Here is a 26,336-nt window from a genome sequence, read left to right as displayed (position 1 = left end):
TTTAAGGACAAAGTGACTAAAATTCATGTTGTAATTTTTCCAGAACTATTTGGGCTAATTTTTGTGATAAGCAAAAAACGGGGCAAGGCTACAATCTCATGTTCCAAATTTAGTCAGCTACCAAGTTGCAAACTCACCCTCCATATAACCTCAAAAAATTTTAAATAAGATGGTTTATAACAGAAATACTGAAAATAAATTATCCTTGAATACTTTTAGATTTTACCCAGTGTACCACAAATCACATCCAGAAACCCAAACAAAACAATCGCTGAAATGTTTGAGATCTGCTGCTGAGATTCAGGGTAGCGGGACAAGAAAAGGAGAGAGAACTACAAGAAAAGGAGAGAGAACTAAGTGGATGTTCCCCCCCCCCCCCCCCCCCCCCCCCCGCTTGGGCAGCACTGGTCTTTTGGAGGTCCTAAGCCATGCAAATTCAAATGGGGAGTCCATAAAAGCCTGCAGTAATACTAAAGTAATAATAATAATAATAATAATAATAATAATAATAACAGCATAAATAAAAATAGGCTATGGTTAGAGGAGAGGATCAGTTTACTGCCACCCTGCTGAGGTACATTTGACCACCAAAAGCAGGAAAGCTATTAGCATCCTGAATTAATGGGTAGAGTGGTTTTCAAACAAGATATTTTCATGATGGACACACTGTAGACTCAGCAAAGTTTCTCCTTCAAGAAAAATATAGCTTCTATTTCAAAGAGCTCTGATTAGGCCTAATACCATTAGGGAACCATCAAGGATTTGTGTTGTTGTTACTGCTTTTAACTACTGGTTACTTTCTAAACCAAAAATTGTGGGTAGTTAACTTTACCAACAGTCAAGTTCTAGGAATGCAGGAGCAAGTCCAAGGTACAGACGAGCTTCAGATGTGGACAGGCCTCAAGGAGTTGGGGAGCTTTTCAGGTTGCCAGGTCTTAGCCTTTCCTCTCATCACCATTATGCTATCATTACATACTAGTCTGGAACTTATAAATAAAAATTCATTTCCTTCATCACATCCCCCTTCCCCAAAAGCACCAAATACACCACCATTTTAGGGATCCTCAGTAAACTTTATTAGTGGCACTGTAAATCAATTACAATCAGAAACCAAATTAAACAAACCTACTAAACGAATAAATTCTCAACCATGGTTAACTGCTTGTAACATATCTGGCAAGTATCTGTTTAAAAAGTCAAAAGTATCAGTTCCCCTTGCAAATTAATTAACAAAAATATAACTTTTCAATTTCCATAATACTTGAAAGTACAAATATAAATTAAATATGGTTCCAAAGACTACATACGACAAAACAGTCTATAAAACAAAGCTAATTGTAAAAGAATTGTTCAATTTACTTTGTAGCATTTATTTCGTTATATAAAAGTATTTAAAACAGTATATGTTTTCTATATCATACATGGAAGTTCACATCCAGATGTCTTTTCTGTTAAATCCTTAGTCTTTTTCCATTGTCAAAATCTTCATTTTCACTCTTGGCTACATTTCTCTTCCTTGGCAATTCTTTTTGTTACGCCACTGAAATATTTCTCACGGAAGGAATTATGACCTTGGTATGGGAGAAAGTGATCACTTAACAGATGTGAATACTGGTCCCGGTTCTGGTTGGTTGGAAAATATAAAAAACAAAGATGTTTGAGTTATTTCTTTAGTTAGCTTGAAACCAAAGCAGCCATTTACTTTAAGCAAAATCCCGCTCTCTGGTGCATGTTTGTTTTTCTTTATTATCTGAATTAGAAATACACCACCATTCTATATCTGTATCCTGCTTGGGTATCCAACAGTGTTCTCAACTGCTTCACTTTGTGTGATCTGTACAACAACCCTCTGCACAAAGAGAGCAAATACTTTCACTGGGAAAACAGAGATCCAGGGAGGGCACAGAGAACAGCCCCAGGCAAGTTCAGACAACCACATACATCTTCAGATCCACAGTTCAGCCAAAACTGAAATCACCCATGACAGTAAGAATCCTCACACATGGAAGCTTCCACTCCAGAGATATTTAACAGCAGTGATTTATGTAATGTCCTACAGATAGAGAAAACTATTTGGAGGCAAAACCATATTCAGTTCATGAAGTAAACTATTTCTGGCAACTTTACCACAGTAGATGAAGATAAAAGTTAAACAAGCGATTTCCACACTCAGACTTCAGAGGCAGGTAAGGACTAGTGCTCAGACTGATGTTTGGACACTGGAAATAGAAATCTGGGTCGGAAGGTTATATTTCAGCTTAGAAAATTGAGGGCTAATTAATCTTCCCATTCAATTTCACTAGTCATCTCAAACTGTGAAAAAAAATCTAATTAGAAATAAAATCTCTCTTCCTATGTACTGTAAAATCAGATTCCATTGCATGTAAATTGATGTGATTTTGAGAACAGATATAAAGACATAATTCGAAAATATGAAGCCTAATTTTTTATCCTGGTTTCGGTATCAGAATGATATGTACAAATATATCTGGAATATAACAATCTTCATATATTTTTATATTTTTCCTTATTCCTGTATGAAATGAGTATCTTCATCCTTTTCTTCATACCTAATACTTAATAAAGCCTAGGTGTAGCCAAAATAAAATTATGTTGGCTGATTTGTTTACTCAGAAACTATTTTGTCACATAATTTCTTTTTAAATCACACAAAATCCAAACTATTAAACATGTCCAGATTTCCTGATTCATTAAAAAAAAGAAAAGGAAAAAGGCCTTCATTGTGGTCCCCTTCTGCCATTCTGTGTAGCAGCCTGCGGGGTTCCATTTCACGTATCCATTGGATTCTGTACGCACTCTGTTCCTAGGAATTTTGTTGGTTCATTTCTCTTGCTCTCTTTGCTGTGAAGGCTTCATTCTCTTGTGGGTGTCTTTATTATCTTTTTCATGGTCTCAGGAAGAAGATAGGACAACCTGTATTGTCAGCCCATCGCCTTGGACTGGAACCCCTTTCCCACACTCCTGCTGTGCACACTAGCTCCCCATTTGCTGAGTACTTCCGCAAGCTCTGAAGGGGATTATTGTACAGAAAATACTACACTATAAGACTGTAAAAAGTTACAACTTGTGCTTCTCGGCACAAGCAGAAAAACTACCATGCCTGAGGCACTTTAACTGCATAACCCAATAAGAAGAGGTATAGGGCTACTTATGTGCAGGCACTGTTCCAAGTAGTTTATACACACTGACTTATTCAATCCTTACAATAACTGTGTAAGAACAGTACTGTAATTGTCTCCATTTTACAGATGAGGAAACTGAGGCACAGAAAGGTTAACTAACCTGCCCAAGGTCACACGACTCGAGTAAAAATAAACAAGATTCAAATTTTGAGCCCTTAACCTTTATGCCTTCTTGCTTATCAAAAAAACATAAACCGTAAGAATAAAGGTGGAGTACCAAATTTAGAAAATAGGTAGCTACTTAAATTTTATGACACTAAGTACATTACATACTTCTGCAAGCACATGAAAACATGCCAATGGTTACTAACTCCAGGCTATGTAATTTGCAAAAGATGAAAGATAAAGTCTATCAGATCAACCTGTAGGTACATAATTAACAAACACCTAATGAAACGTGGCATTTACTAGATATTTATTATGGGCCCCAAACTACACAAATGTTTTATATGAACTACCTAATATAGACTCATCTGCTCTAAGAGATAAGTACACTATTAACATCCCTTACAGCTGAGGAATTATAGAGTACAGGCCCAAGATAACAGAGCTGGTAAGTGGCAGAGTTAGGATTTAAACACAGGTCCATTTGACCCCTGATACCATACTCTTAACTATAACATAATGAGGTTTTCTCCAAGAGTTAACTTTTTCCTCAACTCAAGAAGGAGTATCTCTGGCAATAAATAGGCGATAAACTAAGGCTTTGATAGCTAAGCGGCCTACCCACAAAGCAACAGAACTAGATCAGAAGTACTATTGACTTCGTTCTGGCCACTAAGAGGATTATTTCAATGACACAAAATCTTTATAGCAGGAGGACAAATAAGGAGCCACGAGGATGCCTGAGGGATACCATACCCCCAGGGGCACAGTGGACTTCAGAGGAGGACTCCGGTCTGGTCCACATCTCAGGACCGTACGCAGGGCAGCAGCAATACAGAACAACATTCCAGCATTTAACCTTGGCTTGTGCATTTCAACTTTCATCAAAGGTCTGACTGAAGGGTCATCTGAAAGGAAGGGACATGCCATTCAACTACCCTCCAACTTCTGTCCTTCTATCAAGAAAGATCACTAGAAAACCTGTCTACTTCCTGAGCCACACTAGCTCACACCTGGCAGAAATGTTGCTTGGCTATTTAAAACTCTGTCCAGATGTCGACATCTCCTGCTGCTTTACTCCTCCCCACAGCTCCCTGCATCACTCTCTACCTAGACATGGAAATCAGAAGCCTGGGTCAAATGCCTCTCCCTTTTCCTGTCACATTCAGTCAGTCCGAAAATCTTTGATTCTCCACCCTAAATGTCTCAAATCCACTTCTCTTCACCCACAACTCCAGTACTGGCATCTAAACTTCCTCATCTCTCCTTTTTTTCCCCTCAATGGCCAGTTGCCCTCTCTCCAGTGGCTCCCTCTCCAGTCTATTTTCCATACTGAGACTAAACTCAACTTGTTAAAATGCAAATCTAATGTGCCAGCATTCCTGGTTAAAATCCACATGGGTTCGAACATTCCCCAATTCTGAGGCTTTCCCCTTAATGTCTGGGAGTTGGACTCAACTGCACATCAGTTTGCTGAACGTCCTCTCAGTTTCCTCTCCCACACAGGAGGAATCACAACACCAGCTGGCAGTGAGGTCCTTCCCAGCTCTGCCTTCTGTCTTCTCTTCTCCCTGTGACGCCTCCAGGCCATGCACCACCACCTCTATGTTGAAATGCATGGCAGACTACTTTGGGGAATGTTCTGGAGCACGCAGTGGTGAGGAGGATAAGATAGATTCCAGCATTTGGGCTCAGTAGGCAGCTGAGGACGGGCTGGAGACTGACTCAACTGGTAATGGGCCTAGACAACAATGCTGCCAAGGACGCAGTGCACCTGAGGAAGCAGGGCGTACAGAACACAAAAGCTGAAACACAGTGGGAGACAGGCTTCCTCACAGACCAACGAGACAGCTTAACCAAACAGCTGGCCTTTGACCTAAAGGATATAAAAAAGACAAACTGGTGATAAAGAGCAGAGAATATGATGATCAGAGTAAGGGAATGGAAATGAACAGCAGGAGCCTGGAAGATCCCATAGCGGTAATTAAAACCTATACTAATTAATGGCTATCAAGAAAACATATACTACCTATGACATACTTATCTGGGTAGTTTAGATCACAAGATTTCCTCAGAATAGAGTAAAAGTAAAATAAGCTCCTAACAGACCTTGTGTTCAGTGGTACAGAGACCCAGTGGCAGAGAAATATGTGCTACTGGAAAAGTTAGGAACGTCTATAACCTTAGAAATGCAACCTCTGGAGGGGGGAAAAAATCCCTATTCATCTTTATCTCTCAGGGAGTAGGGAATAATTGGTATAAGGAATGTGTATGGGTCCTGTGCTGGAATGCCTCCTTCTACAAGGCTGATTGTGAAATAAAACATTTGGAACAAAAACTCCTGGAGAACCCAAAAATTCCAAATCCCTTGTGCAGTCAGAGATCTGGGAAGAGCCGTTCCAGTAGCGAGCAGCCTAAGTCCCGCTTCAGGGTAAGCGAGACACTCCAGGGACTTGGGCTACTGTTTTCACCTAAGTGGAAAAGTCATGGTTCATAAATGTTCCATATGAAACATTTAGTGTATCTATAGTCTACCACATATTATATCAGACATGTAAGTATCATATACCTGTGAATAATACACACTTAAAATATACCCTTTCCATAAAAAATATACTATTTGCAACTGCTCAGAATTTAAGTTACCTTGACGCTGAAGAAAATGGCAAACTCAGTAGGTTTTTTTTCTTTTTTCTCTTTCATCCTATCTTTAGTTTATCAGGGCTCACACTTGAGATGATGATATTCAACTCTACATATTTTTCATCACCTTTTCATGACTCTTCTCTATTCACATTCCCTGCCCATCTCAACCAAGAATATCTGCAGATTTTTTTTCAACTCCGTATCTCGAAGGTCCAAAGTGTTTACTTAAAAGGAGAAGAGTATCCTCAAGCAACACAACCATTGATGTCCCTCATAACTCAAGCTTGCGACAGTGTCTGACTTCTGGTTTCTCTAACACTTTCAAACCTGCCTATCGCTATCAGTCATTACATCACCTAAGTAGCATAAAGTCTGAGTCCTGCCAATTTTTAGTAAGCAAGAAATGCTTCATGGAAAATAAAAACACACAAAGAATTAGGAAATGCCCAGAGAGAAAACTATGGCAGTGAATGATTACAGATTACCTTTCCCAAATTTAACTAGTAGTTAGTAGTAACCTACTAGTAGGTTAGTAGTTACAGGAGATACGAATAAATTATTAAGATTATTGATTACACTATGTTTTAGACACTCACCATTTTAAAAATTTTATTATTGAAGCACAGTGTATATACAGTTTCAGGTGTTTCAGGTTTCAGGTGCATGAGTTTCAGGTGTACAACACACTGATTCAGCAATTCCATATATTACTCAATGCTCATCACATTAAGTGTAGTCACCATCAGTCACCACAAAACATTAACAATATTATTGAGTATACTCCCCACACTGTACACGTCCTCACTGTCATCTCTTACTTATAACTAGAAGTTTGTACTTCTTAATCCCCTTCACCTATTTTGCTCATCCCCCCACCCACTTCCCCTCTGGTAACCACCACTTTGTACATTTGTTTTTTGGATTCAACGTATAAATGAAATCATATAGCGTTTGTCTCTGACCTATTTCACTTAGCATGATACCCTCTAGGTCCATCCATGTTGTTCACAAATGGCAAGATCTCATCCTTTCTTATGGCTATCCATTGTGCATATATATCTTCTTTATTCGTTCATCTATTGATGGACTCTTAGATTGCTTCCGTGTCTTGGTTATTGTACATAATGCTACAATAAACACAGGGGTTGCATATACTTTTCAAATTTGTTTTTGTTTTCTTCAGGTAAATACCCAGTGGTGGGATTATTGGATCATACGGTATTCCTATTTTTAATTCTGTGAGGAACCTCCATATTGTTTTCCACAGTGGTTGCACCAATTTACATCCCTACCAACAGAGCACGAGGGGTCCCGTTTCTCCACATCCTCACCAACACTTGTTATTTCTTGTCTTTTTGATACTAGCCATTCTGACTGGTGTGAGGTGATATCTCATTGTGGTTTCGATTTGCATTTCCCTGAAAATTAGTGATGTTGAACATCTTTTCATGTGTCTGGTGGCCATCTGTATGTCTTCTTTGGAAAATGTGTATTCAGGTCCTCTGCCCATTTTTAATCAGATTGCTTGCGTTTTGTTTTTTTCGTTTTGTTTTGTTTTTTTGTTTTTTGGTGTTGAGCTATAGAAGTTCTTTATATACTTTATATATTAACCCCTTATTGAACATATCATTTTTTATAACAGAGTTTCTACAGGAAAATTTGTACGAGTCTCAGATGGCTACATAATGGAAATATACTGCTTTCAGACCTATCACTTAACCCTGTAAGACAAACAGCATAAATATGACAATACACAAATTCTGATTCAAGAAATAACTTATATTTAGAACTATGTGTTTTACAAAAGTGAATTATTTTTTGCATCTTTTCCTAGAAGATTGTTATCTAAATTTTGCAGATAAGGAAATGGAGGCTGAAAGAGTTTAAATAATCTGCCACCGATAAGCCAGTAAGGAGCATTTGTAGAACTGTAGCCTAGACCAGACTTCAAAGCCCATGCTTTTTCCATTACACTTCTTTTTTTAGTGGAAATTATATCAAAACAATGGCTAAAGAGTTAACTTCCCACATGGTAGATCAGTGGGTCATTCAAAATGGAATTTGACATTTAGAAGACATTCCTCACAGAACAGCAACATTATGGTAGCACATATTTCTGATCTAAACTTTTAGACAGAACCCCTTTAACCACTGTCCCACCCAACCAATTTCCTGTCCTATCAGTACTGCTAATTCTAAACATAAACCACTTGAAGAATTTTAACACACTTGCCAAAGAAACCAAAGGAAGACTTACAACCAGTAGTGTACTTTTATGTGTACACTGCCCTCTGCTGGCTGAAGTAGGTAAATCCTTCTCTAGAGTACTTCCTAATGTGGGTAATGGCAGCTTAAAGCCCAGCTGACAGTCAGTCCCTCACTGTTTGTGAGTTCTGCTTGCTGTAAACACCTACAGTCACAGAGCACCAACATGATCGGGATGGCCATTTTACTTCAGGTAACATCAGCATTTATCCACACCGTTTCGTTTTTTAAAGAATGATGTGGAAATACAGAAATACATATCCTCTTTGGTGATTCTAAAATGTATCACTTTGTCATCTATGCCCGACCTAGAACTGCAAATTATTCTCTAATAAAAGAAAGAAAAAGTACATAAACTAGACATTGTTCAAGTTAATCCTTATTCAAGTTAATTATTTTTTACAACTCTACATCAAAAGGAGTAAAATAACAAAAAAGACATCGAAAGTACTTCAGCTACTTACAATTAATGTTAATCTAAATGGGAACAAATTCTCAAGAAAACAAAATTGTATGTTTCGCAGTAACTTTTGAAATGGACACTTTAAATGGAACTAATGACACCCTGAATTATACTGAGAATACACACATGTAAGAGTATTTCTCAAACGGAGCCTCACAAACTGCTCAGACTTTATTTATTTTTTCTTTTTTAACTTTTATTTATTTTTGAGACAGAGAGAGACACAGCATGAACGGGGGAGGGTCAGAGAGAGAGAGACTCAGAATCTGAAACAGGCTCCAGGCTCCGAGCTGTCAGCACAGAGCCCGACGCGGGGCTCGAACTCACGGACCGCGAGATCATGACCTGAGCCGAAGTCGGCCGCTTAACCGACTGAGCCACCCAGGCGCCCCAAACTGCTCAGACTCTAAAGGAACTAAAGTTTCTTCACTGAGAAGTCCACATAGGTAACACTACCCTTCTAGTTACTGCTTTCTCCCCGAAAGCAGTAACTTTGGTTTGTTTCTCGTGAGAAATGAAGCCTAGGTACCAGGGGACTGAAATGTTTTTGTAACACTGATTTTTGAAGAGTGATGTCAGGGTAATGACAAAATCCCATGTACTTTCAAAGAGAAAACTTTTAGTTAGCCATAACTGTTCTTTCTCTTCCTTCAAATTGATGATTTAAATATTGCTGAATTGGATTGTTTTTATTCTAGAAGGGCCCCAAATAATCCCTGAACAATTACTATTCATTAAGTATTTGTTGAGTTGAGCAAAACAGGCAAGATCTGTGAATTCACAGGGCTTATATGCTAGTAGAAGACAGATATTAAAGACTGTCTGCCCAAACATATACTTACAAACTGATTAAACACTGGGAAGAGTTACCATAATATGAGACACCCAGCTAGATGGGGTGAAGAGTATGGACAAAAAAAGCTTCCCTAAGGAAGGAACATTTATCTGAGACCTAAGAGTCTCAGGTGAGAGGGGATAAGAGAGGAAACACAATGTGAGAGGACTCTGAAACTAAAAAGAGATAAATACATTCTGGGAACTGAAAACAGGCCAGTGTGGCTAAGGCCTGGTACACAAAAGCGAAGGTGACACACAATGAAATGGCTGAGACAAGCCAGAAATAGATCAGGCTGGCCTTGAAGGTTATGTGAAAGATTCTGAATTTTATTTTAAATTCCACAGAAAGTCATTGATGACTTTTAAGCAGGGGAGCTCCATTATCTATTTACATTCTGGAGTCAGACACACTACCAATGTGTCATGAGATCACAGGTAAGAGCTTACCTATTTACATTCTTAAAGATCCTCTGGCTACTGCATAGGAAATATAATAGCAGGAGAAATCACAGAAGCAGGGAAACCAGTTGGGAGACTATTTTCAATAGCCCAGGAAAGCACTGTCCTCATGTGAAAGGGGGAAAAAAATGCAAGAAAACTGTCATCCACTCATCTCAAGCCAGATTTCTGGACGCTATCTTAACTCCGGTTGCCCTCAGCCCAATTATACAATCAGTAATCAAATTCTGTCGTATCTACCTCCCTCCAAACTCTTAATTCTATTAACTCCTCTACAATCTCCACTTCTACCCTTCTTAGTTTCCAGCTTCATCATCTTTGCACCACCATGTCAGAAGCCTCTACATAGCTACCACAGGTATCTTTCCACAACTCAAACTCACCTGCATTTTAAAGCCCAGGTGACTTTCATAAAACACGAACTTCTGCCACTCTCCTAACATCCCTCATGGGCTTGCCATCACCAAAAGGATCAACTCGAAGTTCTTTAGTATGTAAAGACCTTCAACACTAAGCATTCTTTGGTTTTCAACTTCCGCTCCAACCATTCCTCCCCCAAATACTTACTATTTCAGTCGTGCTAAAATACTTCAGGGCTCCCTGAATGGTCCACAACCCCTCTCATGCCTCTGTACCTTTGCTTAAAATGTTGGCTTCCTCTCTCTTTTTTTTTTTATGTTATTTATTTTTGAGAGAGAGAGAGAATGAGCAGGGGAGGGCAGAGAGAGAGGGAAACAGGATCTGAAGCGGGTTCCATGCTGTCAGCACAGAGCCCGATGTGGGGCTCGAACTTGCAAACCTTGAGATCATGACCTGAGCCAAAGTCAGAGCCTCCCAGGCACCCCAACTGGCTTCATCTCTTGACAAGCACCATTTCCTCAGGTAGATGCTCTCCGGTGTTCACATAGCACCTCGCACAGGTCACTACAGAACGGAACATATGAGATTGGGATGGGTTGGGTGACCACTTCTCTCACTGTGCAAGTACTCTAAGGATAAGGACTATGACGTAGTCTCTTTAGCCTCATCACCTTACACAAATGGTCCCATAAACACAGGCCAAGTGATGAAAGCCAGGGCTTTCCCCTTAGGGAACATGTAATCAAGTCCAGAAAAGAAAACATACAAAAATATGAGAAGTACATGAATATAAAAATCATTAAAAGGCACAGTTTTCTTACTAATTTCTGACAGCACCTTTTCCAAAATTTCACCTGTCCTCAAGACCTTAGATTACTATGTTTATTCACTCCCAGCAAAAACTTAAAACCTCCTTTACAGAGAAACAATGAGTCATCAGGCATGAGTTTCTTCAACTTCCTTGCCCCACCATCCTCTACTATAAACAATCCCCTAACTTTACCTCTCACACCATCCCCATCCACATTCTGAGTAAAGCCAAAGTTCTCTCTCACTGTGTCCTTTTACTGCCAAAAGAGTTACTTTTATAGAAACCCCCAAACTTTGATGAAAATATCTGAGAGGTAATCATCAATGTATAAAATTACCATTTAAAAATAAGGGATTTCCCCTAGAAAAGTGTGAGTTTGGAGATGAAATTGCAGAAGTTCTACAGCCATTCAGAAGGAATCCAAATGGCTTCTCTTATAATTACAGGTTAGGTTCAAGTTGTCCTTTTACTTACTGACAGTTCCTGATAATGAGATAATGATTTCTTCTACCTCACTAGTATTAACCTTAAACCATTTATATTCTCAGAGTGACAGTAGTTTATACAAAACAGCAGTTTCATTGCAAACAACAGAGTACAAATGGCTTATGAAACTTATTCTATGATAAGTGAAAACCAACAATGCTGTCATCATAGTGAAAGCCACCAAACTAACAATGCTCATCTGATTTTGTCAAGAAAGACTCACTCGTGTATTCCTGAAACAGATTAAAGCTATGATACACATTCTTACATAAGGTGAGAGGAAGAAAGCAAAGAGATGGAAGAGAAAAACATTGGGTAGATTTCCTTTCTTGTAATCAGTAGAGTGAAATGAAAGGTAAATGACAGTGTTGAATCTAACAGGCCTCAGTTCAGCTTCGGGGTAATTACCCATGTCCGGCTTTTGTTTAAAAATCCTGCTCCCCTTATCAAAGCTTCCCACTGTTCTACATCTGGTACTGGACAGTAGCTATAGAAACCACTTGTGCTAAAGTTATACAACTATAAACAGCACTAGGCCATTTCCAAACCAAGGACAAGCAGGTCAAAAGTCTGGCATCCAATACTATTAAGGAAAACCTCTAACATTATTCTTAATGGGAACAAGGTAAGGTTGGAAATCTTCATCCCTAAATTAGGTATTCATATATAATCTGTACTTGTAAAAAATTTCATTACTTTGCAAGATATTAAGTTACCTAAAGTCTATTAAAATACTTTAATGCATATTAAAATATTCACTGAGTTCTGAAAATGAGTAACATTTAATGATTCAACTTTGATATCCGGCACTCAACACATAACTTCTTTCTAACTGTAAGAAGACCATCATGGATATTTAAGCTATTAGGATGATACAGCCCTATATGTACTTTTTTTTATTTAAAAAAACTGTTTAATGTTTATTTATTTCTGAGACAAAGAGAGAGAGACAGAGTATGAGCAGGGGAGGGGCAGAGAGAGAGGGAGACACAGAATCCAAAGCAGGCTCCAGGCTCTGAGCTGTCAGCACAGAGGCTGACATGGGGCTCAAACTTGTGAACTGCGAGATCATGATCTGAGCCAAAGTTGGACACCTAACCAACTGAGCCACCTAGGAGTCTCTAAGTAGTTTCTACATGCCTACCACTAAAAATACATTAACTTTATAAAATTCAAAACTTAACTTCGAATGTTAAAATAATACAGGGCCAACACACCAGATAAAAATGTTATGACAACTTACTAGTTACTATATCTAAAATACTTAATAAAAACTAAGTAAGTCAGTAGCAAAGGATGAAAAATAGAGCAAAATATGCATTGGCATGCACACACATACTCTTCCACTTTAAACTGGAGACTATTCTTCTCCTAGTTGACTTTTTTAAATTGTCACAAGACATTATGAGAAAAATTAACAAAAATACATATGCATTTATGTAAAGATCAAAAAAAAAGCAAAATTACTTGGCTTATGGATCATTTCAATACTAGTGATAGTATGATGGAAAGCAAGAAAGTGATTACCATACTAGTCAGATTAGTGGTTATACCTGCAAGCGAGGTGTTTAGGATCAGAAATAGAGGTGCTGACTGCTGTTTAACCCTAACCTTGGTGGTGGTTACACAGATGTTCACTTTATAATTACTCATTAAACTGCACACTAAGGTTTTAGGCAAAAAAATATGTTGAAAATCTCACAGTTGTATTCCTCGTGGGTCATGGGGAGGGAAGAAGATGTATGTTCATGTTTGAATTTGAAAACCACTAGGAAGATAATTCTAAGTTACGCATATAATAGAGGATAAAAAATACACACACACACACACACACACACACAAAATACCAACTATAATTGCCATTCACCAATTTTAAAGGAAGCCAGAGGATCATGCAGATTCCACACATAAATTTCCCATTTCCCTAAACCATTCATACCTTAGGACTCCCAGATTGTATTTTGCAACTGATCGCTAAGATTCTATAATATAATATCAGTATGTTAAAAACTGTTTTACTGTCATAGCTTGAAAATATGATCATTACAGTCAGAGCATAATGGCAGATGCTCTCTCTACCTTTAGAGAACTGCTTTTTCCTGCAAATAAAAGAGACATATCCTAGAATCCAGATATCTTAAATGATTACCTTCCTGGAGCAGGTAGGGGATAAATTTTTGCTTTTTCTTGGTTTACCAGAAACAATTTAAAACCATTATGAGAGTATTAACAAAATATCCAGTTTGTTTGGCAAAATCACTTACTTGCAGAAGTAGAGAAGAAAAAAAATCAAATGATGACCTTTAACATTTAAATTCAAGGAAAAGTACCATTAGCAACTAACGTAAGTCATTCAGAACAAGATAACATGAGATACATAGATGACCATCGTCCTTAAAACTTAATTCAACATGACATGCAGCATCACCAGGCTTTTATCTACTTTTACAAGCCTTCTTCAAACACCAAGTCAAAACATAATTTATAGATAACCCAAATAGTTTCCTTCTTACTACAAAAAATAATTTTTAAAAAGACTCTTCTTTCTTGGTCTTTCTCCCCCCACCCCTCTCTTACATATGCATTTGATGGCAATGAACACTGTATCTTATTAATACAGACTTAAAGTTCATGTCTAACTGCCAGATTCTTACCAGATTCTAATTACCAGTGTCACCTGGTCTTATTTTTCCCACTGATAAATGAAGTAGTGTCTCCTTTCTACCAAGCATTATATGATTGAAATACTTCACACCTAATCTCTAATTTTTCATAGCTCTAATCAAAAGGAAAATATCCACTTTCCTGGCATGAGATAGAAAAAAAAAAAAAAAAAACCTAAAATATTTCAGAAAGAAAGGCCAGCCCAGTGAAACCATCTTTAATTCAAAGAGCTGCCAAAACAACTAACGGCACTAATCCTGAGAACAGATAAAGCATAACAAAATATGCACAAGCATTATGTCAGCAAAACACCAGTTTATGATTAGCAACACTATTAATCATTCTAATATGTAGACTACTTATGGCAAAGACTAATTTCTTCTACTTCAAGCCATCCCTAAGTCATTTTCTCAAAGAAGTGACCTTGGTGTCTCTTCCCTTCCTTCCTCATTTAAAACATGTTATATTAGTGGTTCTCTCTCCATAGCTTCAAAATTTCTTGGTACTTAGGTCCCTCAGTTTTGGCCACCCTCCATTCTGATTAATGAAGCATTCATCAGCTTCCTGTTAGTGGACTCTTCATTCAATCCAAAATTTAAAAAATGAACATTAACCCTCAGCACCTGTCACTATGACCTCCCAACATTCCCTATTTTAAATCATCAGAATTATACTCGCTAACTGTAAAATTACAGCTGATATACATAACTTTAGTCTAAACTAGTGTCCATATAATATCTAGAATTCAACTTATCTATACTTCAGTACTTCCCAAATCACTATAAGGTATCAATCATGTCAGGTAAAGAAACCACAAAACAAACAGGGCACCTGATGGCCCATTTAGTGCAAAGGCAACTTAAGATACTCTTTTTTTTACACTTAAACATACTATAGAATAGACTTTAAAACCTGCATGTTTAAGAAAAGATTTCAAGGAAGTCTCAAAATGGGCTACTTGGGTACTCTTTCATCTGTCCAAGTATACTGGTAGAAAAGGTGGACAGTGTGCTGTTACAGGTGACTTTCACTGAAGATATAACTATGACACTGCTATTACACTGGTCCGCTCTGGACATGTCTGAAAATCAGCATTCTTTTCCTAATGAGTTTTGTATGAGAAAAATGTTTTATAGAAGCAGCCACTGTGACCACAACTATATATTGCAGCATCGACTACATGCTGGATCAACAGGAAAAATGAGTTCTAGTAAAACAAATCACATTCTACCATGGCCCCATGAACAGTAAGGAAAAGTGATCTTTAAAAGAAACTAGAAATATGCCACCCAATAGTACTTGCCTTTTAACCTTAGCATATTCCAAAGGTAGAAACATGTTTTGGTAAAGAGGCAACATGATGCATAACAAAGGACAAAGAATTTCAAGTACAAAGAGGAGTTTTGGTCTCAACTGGGCCACTTCCCAGTCTCTAAAATTAGCAAAATAATGTGCTTAAATGGATCTGAAAGTTTTGTAAACAATAAGCAGCATAAAAGTGTTGTATATACGTATGTGTTTATAGATACATGCAAGTATGTATATGTATATATATGTATATATACGTACATAAATGTATATATACACGTATATATAAACACACATATATACACACACCCTTTCAGAATATATCAACTGGGAATAATGGCTTCTCTTATCAGACATCTTCATTAATATGGGCAACGAAAATTTTCTTCTTTGTTACTAATGCCCAATAAGCAAGTCTAAAAACTATAGTCAATAATGAAAAGACACAAAGTTTTATAAAATACCCACATTCTTTAGACAGTTTTTGCATTTATAACTTGTTTACATTCTAAAAGGGGAGAGGGAGAACACTTTATAACAAAATGTATTAAGTAGGCCAAAAGTTAAACTGAGGTTAAACCTAACAAGTGACAAACCAAAAACACAGAGAGACAGTACACAAGAGTGTAAAAATCTAAAATTAAGTCTTTCATTGCCAAAATCAACAACGCTGAACAAGACTGAGAATAATTTGTTAGATGCATATGAGAACAGTTTGACAATTTTATGTCATCACTTGCATTATAAAGGACTAGGATCTTGCTGCAATTATACACAGTCCTCTTCGTACAAACAGAACGTAGAAATGAAGTGATTAATTAAAAACCAAATGATTAATTTAACATGACAAAGTATTTTCAGTTACAGTACACTGCATACGAGTGAAAACTCACTGATCAAATTTGATCTTATGAAGTGAAGACTGCTTCAAGGCACCTGAGTGGCTCAGCTGGTTAGGCATCTGACTCTTGATTTCGGCTCAGGTCACAAGTTCGAGCCCTGTGTCAGGGTCTGTGCTGACAGTGTGAGCCTGCTTGGGATTCTCTTTCTCCACTCCCACACTCACATGTACACATGCTCTCTCTCAAAATAAGGAAACATTTTCAAAAATAAATAAAATGAAGACTTTCAAAAAATTACTTGAGCATTAGGCTTTTCCCTTATTTTTTTAAATAAATTTGGAAAGGACAAGAGTAAAATAATAAAAACAACCAAACAAAAATTAACACTGCCTTTATAGGTTTAAAAATATCTAAGGTGAGTGCCTTTATTTATCATTTTTATGTAGAAGATTGTCAGAAACATCCTTAGATCATTCTTTATTTCTTCTTCCAAGCATCAAATAAACTGCTTAGAGAAATATTATAAATCTGATAAAAAATACTGGAAAAAAGATTTTCTTAAATAAATTAAACTTACAGGAAAGCAAATGTGACATTGTTGACAACAGGTCTCAATTTTGCCATTAAGATAGAAATGACTGGTGGGGCACCTGGGTGGTTCAGTCGGTTAAATGGTTTCAGCTCTTGGTTTCAGCTCAGGTCATGATCTCACAGTTTGTGGGTTCAAGCCCTGCATCGGGCTCTGCACTATCACCTTAGGATTCTCTCTCTCTGCCCCTCCTGTGCTTGCTCTCTCTTTCTTTCTGTCTCAAAAATAAGTAAATAAATTTAAATAAAAGAAAAAAAAGAAAAAGAACATTTAAAAAAAAAGATAGGAATGCAAGCTGGTGCAGCCACTCTGGAAAACAGTATGGAGGTTCCTCAAAAAACTAAAAATAGAACTACCCTACGACCCAGCAATTGCACTACTAGGCATTTATCCACGGGATACAGGTGTGCTGTTTCAAAGGGACACATGCAACCCCATGTTTATAGCAGCACTATCGACAATAGCCAAAGTATGGAAAGAGCCCACATGTCCATCGATGGATGAATGGATAAAGAAGGTGTGGTATATATATACAATGGAGTATTACTCGGCAATCACAAAGAATGAAATCTTGCCATTTGCAACTACGTGGATGGAACTGGAGGGTATTATGCTAAGTGAAATTAGTCAGTCAGAGAAAGACAAAAATCACATGACTTCACTCATATGAGGGCTTTAAGAGACAAAACAGATGAACATAAGGGAAGGGAAACAAAATAATATAAAAACAGGGAGGGGGACAAAACAGAAGAGACTCATAAATATGGAGAACAAACTGAGGGTTACGGGAGGGATTGTGGAAGAGGGGATGGGCTAAATGAATAGGGGGCACTAAGGAATCTACCCCTGAAATCATTGTTGCACTAATTTGCATTGCTAACTAATTCGAATGTAAATTTAAAAAAACAAAACAAGTCAAAAGAAAAAGAAAAAAAAAAGACAGAAATGACTGGTTTATTATGTGACCCCATTAATGATTAAAGAATCCTTTCTCTATATTTTCCTCTGACGTTTCAGGCCATCATAACCATTATATGGTCCAAGTACTATTTATGGAGGCCAAAAAGAATGCTGATGTCATTCATTTTACTTCCTAACATCAAGACTTACAACTATAAAATCCACAGATAATATTTCTATTTTTTACATGTATTACTCATGTGCCTGGCACATAAATGTTAGTTACTATTACTATAATTAGTAACTCAAATAATTACATTAAGTGCTGTAATTTCTAAGAGCTGCAGTGTTACTAATTTATCAAACGCCTTACTTCCCTCAAAATACTAAAAGACAAACATATACATGAGAACTGACTGAGACAGCGTGAAAAAAGCAGACTCTAACATGCAACAGGCATTTTATTCACTGTGATAGATACTAGTAACTGTTAGTTATGGACGGAATTGTGCCCCCCCAAACTCATAAGGGCTCATATACTAAAGCCCTTACTCCCAGAATAACTGTAGTTGGAGACTGGGCCTTAAAGGAGATGATTAAAGTTAAAGGACATGGGAAGGGTAGGGTCCTAACCCAACAGGGCCGATGTCCCTGTAAGTAGAGACAGACACCAAGAATATACACACACAGTGGATACAGCAAGAAGGAGGCTGTCTGCAGCCCAGCAAGACAGGCATCATCAGAAACCAAACCCGCTGGCACCTTGACCTCAGACTTCCAGCCTCCAGAACCGAGAAAATAAACTTCAGTTATTTAAGCCCCTCAGTCTGTGGAATTCTGCTATATCAGCCCAAGCAGACTAACACATAGTTCACTGAAAAAGTTGGTAAAAGCAGGAAAAAAATAAAAATGTTCTGTAAATATACTGAATATCTTAACTTGAAAAACTGTATATTCATTTATCAATCTTTTGATATAGAATCAAAGATTTCCTACCAAGATTTCCAGTTTTGGCTTCTGTAAAATGATGCAAGAACTTAAAGACTCTTACAAAGCAATCTGGGTACAGAAACCTAGATTCGGATAGCTTTTTACTAACCTTTTATTCTCATCTCACCCATTCCCAGTCCAAGAGTTTTATTTAGCAACTCACTTTATCCCATCTTTCTAAAGTATTCCACTTAGCTTTTATAGAAATGACTTTATTCTCACACTCACACTTCACTGGAATAACTAGCATTTAATTACATCACATAATTACCATAACAAATATAACCAGCATAAACAACTCACAAAACAAACACAACTGGCTCATGGAATACAGGCAACTCAGCTGGTAGGTACAGAAGCATAGAGATACAGTAGAGATCAAGCAACTCACCAGCTGGAAGTATGCAACATGTTACAGGCATAGGTGCTGGTGTTTTAGGACAAAAATGGCCAGTATTAGACAATCAACGGAGTTTGCGATGGAGGTTGGTTAAGAGGATTTCTATTGTATATCCAAATACATTTTACCCATCAAAAACTGTCACTTAGGAATGTTGTCATTGTGCCAAACAATATGGAAACCCCTCTTTTAGAATTTCTGAATCTGCCTAATGTTTTAAATATTCAATGGTAGATCATCAATCTTGGAACAGGATTTGATTTCCAAAAAACAACAATTAGGTGATGGGTCTGCTATAAAATGTGAGCACCAAAGTCCAGTAATAAAATTCAAAGAAAAGCAAAGTGTCACTATATAGCAAAATAACTGTTTAATATTATTTCTTTAAATGTAAATCTAAAAATTTCAAGAATATGCTGAATAAGTACAACATAAATATAATAAGTACAAGATGCCACCCCAAGAATATCTATCTTTTCAATATAAAATTGTTGTTTTAAAAATGACAACCACTTAGGGGCGCCTGGGGGGCTCAGTCGGTTAAGCGGCCGACTTCGGCTCAGGTCATGATCTCACGGTCTGTGAGTTCGAGCCCCGCGTCGGGCTCTGTGCTGACAGCTCGGAGCCTGGAGCCTGTTTCAGATTCTGTGTCTCTCTCTCTGACCCTCCCCCATTCATGCTCTGTCTCTCTCTGTCTCAAAAATAAACAAACATTTAAAAAAAAAGACAACCACTTATATTAATTATATCGCATTTACCTATACATATATATGTATGTAAACACACACATACAACCCCGTTCCTGAGTGAACACAAATCAACTATTTATATACATAAATAACTTCACTTTCTGAAATGCCCCGATACTGAAGCCTGATTAATGAAGAAACTTTATGTCACACTGAATCTTTTTTAGTAATTAAAATAAATCACTAAAGTTTGTGCATAAAGAAGTAACATAATGGATGCAGTGTTTTAGAAAGTCATTTAACAGTTAAGAACTAGAGGTGTGAAAATTGGAAAAGATAATTTAGGAAACAACCAGAACAAACGAGGTATATGATAGTAAGAGTCTAAATTAGAGACAGATAGCAAATGGAAATTAAAAGGACAAAGGACAAAAACAAGAAGTCTATAATAATATATTCAAAAAGCACTTTACAAATATTAGTTTTCATTACTGTGAAAGAATCCATAAGCTGTAAATCAGATGAAAAAAATCAAATGCAGAGTAGAGGTGAGTATGACAAAATCTTCGGGCAGTAACACTGTTCTTTCCTGCTTATTGTACAGATCAAAAACAAAGATGGGACACACTCAAGGTTAGTGAATTTGGGAAAGCTGTGGTTGTCAATCCAGATAAGTATAGCTGAAGGAGCATGTTGTAGATTTAATTAAGCTTCATTATGAGGCATTATTCATATCAATTCTGATCTGGATATGAAATAACAGATGTTTTGTTCTTCTCAAGAAGTGTGTGTGTGTGTGTGTGTGTGTGTGTGTGTGTGTGTGTGTGTGTGTGTCAGAAAGAGCACATGCATTGAGTCCTAACAGATGAGAGAAAATGACTTTGTCCATTATATAAAGTGACTTTTTCTTTGCAGAATAGTCTTCAATCAAGTAGGTTCTGCTTTGGAGGAAAAACGGTAACTAGTAGATTGCTAGTTAGACAATAGTTGTTTAATTAAGTGTGCTGTTTTTCTTTGTTTAACTGCATTCGTGACAAAGATGAGAAGTTAAAGTCAACTTCTATTTCTACTCTGCTATTTAACTTCTATATCCAATTCCTACCCTCTAAATCTCACCAAATGTCACAAAACTCTTGAACTTCAAACTCAATTACAGGAAAACTAGAAAATTCTCTTTTGGATTCTTCCAGAATTTATCCAAAAAATACTAGGATAATTTACCTCAAATGTCTTCACCTTTTCCATGGTTATCAAGCGCCTTGATGTGTGACTGGAAAGCTTCTGCTCACAGTTGCTAATGAGTTGCAGGCAAGGGTGCCAGGGTACCATCTCCTCAGTGTATCTGAAGAAAGCACAGCTGACTTTTAGGAACACTCATATGTGCACCCCACACAGGATCGTCACGGGGTTATCCACTGTGGTATGGATGTCCTCCCACTCCACGCTCTACATATTTTATTTTACATATACTGACTATATAATCCATAAACAAACATTTTACAAAGTACTTTAATATTACATCTGAAAAAAGCAGTTTAATTTTTTTTTTTACCTGTGGACTGAGACTAAGAGACAGTGAAAGAATGTTTTACAGAAGAACACAAAGCATTTAACGATTTGACGTTAACAAGACAAGGATTCCACCCTAAAGGGTCCCACAAGAGCACATAAGACAGAAATATATTCTGTAACAAACAATCCCTTGATATGCATGAGGGACTGACTCATCTGGAGATTTTTATGAATTCCCAAAGAATAAAGTCTACTCGGCATATATTTTCCCTATAAAATGAAGTGCTCCTGCAAAATTTTAATGGCATCTTGAGATCTCTATTACCTTTGTAAATACAGGAAAAGTTATTTGTAAGATTATTCAAATAAACTAGCAATAAAATAAGCACCACATGGTCACCTTAACCATGGAAGAAATCAAAGCCACAATAATGAGCAGTGGTGATTGCTGCTATGCAGCCCAGGTACCACGTGTATGGAGGTGATGACACCTAGAAAGCAGGATAGTCAGGCAGCAGTAGTTCTGAACCATCTGACAGGTTGTTGGCATCACTCTTGGCAGAAGAAACAGGTGACAGATGAGGGGGAAACAGCTATGGAAGAATGCTGAAGAACAGCAGGGGAGGCACTCATTAGGTATGGGTACCATTAAGAACACTGTGATGCCTAGTTTTTATTTTTCCTTTGCAAATCTTTTGCCTTTCTAGATAACCTCTGCAAACATTTATTATATGGGAAATTTTCAAGTTCTGGTCCAAAGTGGGAAAGGTGCCAATTAGCACTTCCCATAAAGGACACCATCTCAGCTAGCCCATTCCAATGCATCAACATGGTCTTCACTACCACTCTTTTATTGACTTCTCTAGTCCCTCTGACCTTCAATGAGCTCTCCCTCATTACCTCAACCACATGCTCAAAACCTTCATCACCCACTTACAAAGCAACATTCATAATGCACTTCACTGTATTATCAGTGGAAGGAATTCCCTTGAAGTCATTCTCTGCATCCTTCCTTAGAGCTCTCCAGTAGGTAATGACCATTTCACATTTTGCCTGATCTAACAATTCTCTAAAGTTCACTATCTAGTCAGAAATGTTGTCTTTCTCCTAAGATTAGTTAATATCAAGTTTGGGAGTCTTCATACAAAGCATTTATGATATGGAGACATACATTCTACACCATGGTTAACAGAAAAAAAAAAAAAAATAGCCTTTACCTTAAGCTTGAAAAAGCAGAGTTTGTAGATGTCTAAAATAGTATGTCAAACTTAGTTATGTACCTTTTTTTAAAGGAAAAAAATCTTATTTCCTGGCAGAGTTAACTTAAAGTATTCTTATTAAAATGTAACTTAAAGATATATAAGCATAAGTTAGATATAAAGTCCATATGCTTACATTCTTTAAACACCTATAAAACCAAAACAAATTTACAAATCAAAACTGCAAAACCAATACAATTTTAACTAATACTGATGACACGAATGATGCTAAGCTTGTGAAACTAAGTCACCAGGCCTTTGGCTTAAGAGCAGAAAAACATAGTTATGTGTTTTATATTACCCTTTTTGACTTGATCTTTAAGTTTAAGCATGAAAGAACGTCATTTGGGTTATCATTATCATTAACAAGCTCGTTTTTTTAATTTTTTTTTTAATGTTTATTTTTGAGACAATTTGTGAGAGATAGAGTACAATCAGCAGAGGGGCAGACAGAGGGAGACACAGAATCCGAAGTGGGCTCCAAGCTCTGAGTTGTCAGCCCAGAGCCCAACGCAGGGCTTGAACCCACAAACCGTGAGATCATGATCTGAGCTGAAGTCGGGACTCTTAACCGACTGAGCCACTCAGGCGCCCCGCCCCATTAACAAGCTCGCCTTGAATCACTACCCTGTTATACTAGGACCAATTTAGCTGTATACTCCCAAAATACCATGCTAAGAATTTTAAAATATCAACAAAAAATTCTTTTTTTTTTTAATGTTTATTTACTTACTTCGAAAGAATGCATGTGAGCAGGGGAGGGGCAAAGAGGGACAGAGAGAACCCCAAACAGGCTCCGTGCTGTCAGCACAGAGACTGACACAGGGCTCCATCTTATGAACCATGAAATTACAACCTGAGACAAAATCAAGAGACACTTAAACTGACTGAGCCACACAGGTACCCCCTAAAATTCTTTACTATAGATTTACTAATATATTTTATACCAACATACTTCAATGAACTGTTTGCAAAGTGTTAAATAGAAGCCATAAATCTGTACTATGCCTGGGTTATTATGATAGTATGGTATGCTATCTTCGTTTCATTTCTATTACTATACCCCTACAATCCAAACATCTATTTAAAACCTAAATCAGCCACAATAGACAAGTCCACAGAGGTAGATAAGTGGTTGCCAGGGGCAGAAATAGTGGTGACTGCTTATGTATATGGGGTTTCTTTAGGGGTGATACAAATGTTCTGGGATTAGAAAGTGGTGATGGTTGCACAACTTTGTGGATGTACTAAAAACCATGGAGTTGTAAACTGCAAAAAGGTGACTTTCATGATATACAAATTATAACACATTATTTTTTTAAAAGCAAAACCAACTGTGCATAGGCCCCTAGCTTTTCCATAAATCATGACACTCATTTTCCTATGAATCTTCATGCCTTAAGCTATTTCCAAATGTCACTACAATTTCACCTCCCATTTGAGAAACAGATTTTGCACTGATTAGAGCACTCACTGAAAATAGCTCAAGGTATCACGTTTTCTTGTTTCCTAGTTAAGAGATGAAAAACATGTTTTCTTTGCTGCTCTGAGCCACTCCAAAACTCATTTTACTAGAGTTACTGTTTATTCCCAATATAAAGCAAGCCATCAGGCTATATGCCTTAAAATTATACAGTGACATATATCAATTATTTCTTCAGTAAAACTGGGAAGAAAAATGTATCCCCAAATCCTACATTGGGGCATACTTTATAAAGCTTCTTTACTTTATCAAAATTTTTATCACAAGCATTAGCAGCGGGATTTCTATTAAAGGGCATCTTTTACAAAGAAATGCAGTTTGTGATCACCTCAAGAAAGTTATCTGTGTGTAATGCCAGTAAGAAAACAACACAATATGGAGACATAAAGTCTGAGCAAACAGCTGAACTCTGTAGCTTAGCAATTCCTAGAATATCAAACACACATGAGTTGACGTTATGTCATCCAAACGATATTAATGACATAGATCTTCGGGGTCACTTGCAAGTAGCTGCAACTCTGAATAATAAACCCATAAATACCAACAGTTTACAGTAATTTTATGTGGTCAGTCTCTAAGAGTGATAAGAATAAACTACCGAGAGCACAGATGAAAGATTAATTCTACTAAGAAGGGTTAGAAAAGTATCTCAGAGATAGTGACAGTTAAGTCAGACCTTGAAAGATTACTAGAATTTTATCAGCAGAGGAAAGAAGAAATGGTTTATCAAGCAATGGGCACAGAATAAACAAAGGTGAAAAGATACGAAGTGTACAGAGCATCTTGATGCTGGCAAAAAATCCGACATGCTAGAGTGGGGGAAAAACTATACCCAAGGAAATACAGCCAGTCTGTTGAGTAGCAATTTCTTCACTGCAAATGGAAAATCCTTTTTCAATCATCAGCTCTGACAATTCCTTGCAAATAATTAAACTTTCAAAGGTAGTACTTTATTTTTATCATGTCTTATACTTTTAAAATGCCCTGGATTTTGGGGCGCCTGGGTGGCTCAGTCGGTTAAAGCATCCGACTTCAGCTCAGGTCACGATCTCGCGGTCCGTGACTTTGAGCCCCACGTCGGGCTCTGGGCTGATGGCTCAGAGCCTGGAGCCTGCTTCGGATTCTGTGTCTCCCTCTCTCTCTGCCCCTCGCCCGTTCATGCTGTGTCTCTCTCTGTCTCAAAAATAAATAAACGTTAAAAAAAATAAAATTAAAAAAATAAATAAATAAATAAAATAAAATAAAATAAATAAAATGCCCTGGATTTAAAGAGTAATGCCTGAACTTGATTATAATATGTAATTCTTATTTTTAAACTTGAATCATGTAACAGAATTTGATTGAGTAAATGAATTCAGTAGAACTAAAAGCCTATATTCAATAGACCAAAAATACAAACATTTTAAAATTAAGCTGTGCTCGGGGCACCTGGGTGGCTCATTCAGTTGACTGTCGGGCTTCAGCTCAGGTCATGATCTCACAGTGAGTTCGAGCCCCACATCGGGCTCTATGCTGACAGCTCAGAGCCTGGAGCCTGCTTCGAATTCTGTGTCTCCCTCTCTCTCTGCTCCTCCCCGACTCATGCTCTGTCTCTTTCAAAAATAAATAAAGACATTTAAAAAAAATTTTTTTAATAAAAATAAAAAAAATAAAATTAATCTGTGCTAATGTATTTTAAAATGAAATCTTTGGGGCACCTGGGTGGCTTAGTCGGTTAAGCGGCCGACTTCGGCTCAGGTCATAATCTCATGGTCCGTGAGTTCGAGCCCCGCGTCGGGCTCTGTGCTGACAGCTCAGAGCCTGGAGCCTGTTTCAGATTCTGTGCCTCCCTCTCTCTCTGACCCTCCCCCGTTCATGTTCTGTCTCTCCCTGTTTCAAAAATAAATAAAACGTTAAAAAAATAAAAAAAAACCTGACTTTTTAAAATGAAATCTTTATTCTTAAAAAGCTATATTGTCAATACAATATAACCAAACAAATTCTAAATTGTTTAATTTGGAACCAAGAACATTATTTCAAACATTTCTAGATGATTTTAGTCTTAAATTCACCATAATATTGTGCT

General features: G+C 37.3%; 1 protein-coding gene across 12 annotated transcripts in view; it reads right to left on the bottom strand.

Annotated features, from left to right (window-relative positions):
• Window positions 1–1,332: 1,332 nt before the first annotated feature.
• LOC102961283 (tRNA (guanine(10)-N2)-methyltransferase homolog) overlaps window positions 1,333–26,336 on the bottom strand; it is a 100,947-nt gene continuing 75,943 nt past the window's right edge. For 10 of the 12 annotated variants that reach the window (XM_042987126.1, XM_042987120.1, XM_042987121.1 and 7 more), the window contains 2 exons: window positions 21,239–21,359; window positions 1,333–1,623 (listed from right to left, as the gene is read on the bottom strand). In XM_042987126.1, the coding sequence (XP_042843060.1) occupies window positions 1,492–1,623; window positions 21,239–21,359 (253 nt within the window). In that variant the 3' untranslated portion in view covers window positions 1,333–1,491. Of the gene's footprint in view, window positions 1,624–10,868; window positions 10,903–21,238; window positions 21,360–25,825; window positions 25,864–26,336 lie in introns of those variants that run through there. The other 2 variants (XM_042987123.1, XM_042987125.1) reach the window with 2 other exon arrangements.

Source organism: Panthera tigris, chromosome B2, assembly GCF_018350195.1.
Source record: "Panthera tigris isolate Pti1 chromosome B2, P.tigris_Pti1_mat1.1, whole genome shotgun sequence".
Taxonomy (NCBI): Eukaryota; Metazoa; Chordata; class Mammalia; order Carnivora; family Felidae; genus Panthera; species Panthera tigris.
Note: the sequence above shows the minus strand (reverse complement) of the source record. Positions and strands in the feature narration are given on the sequence as shown.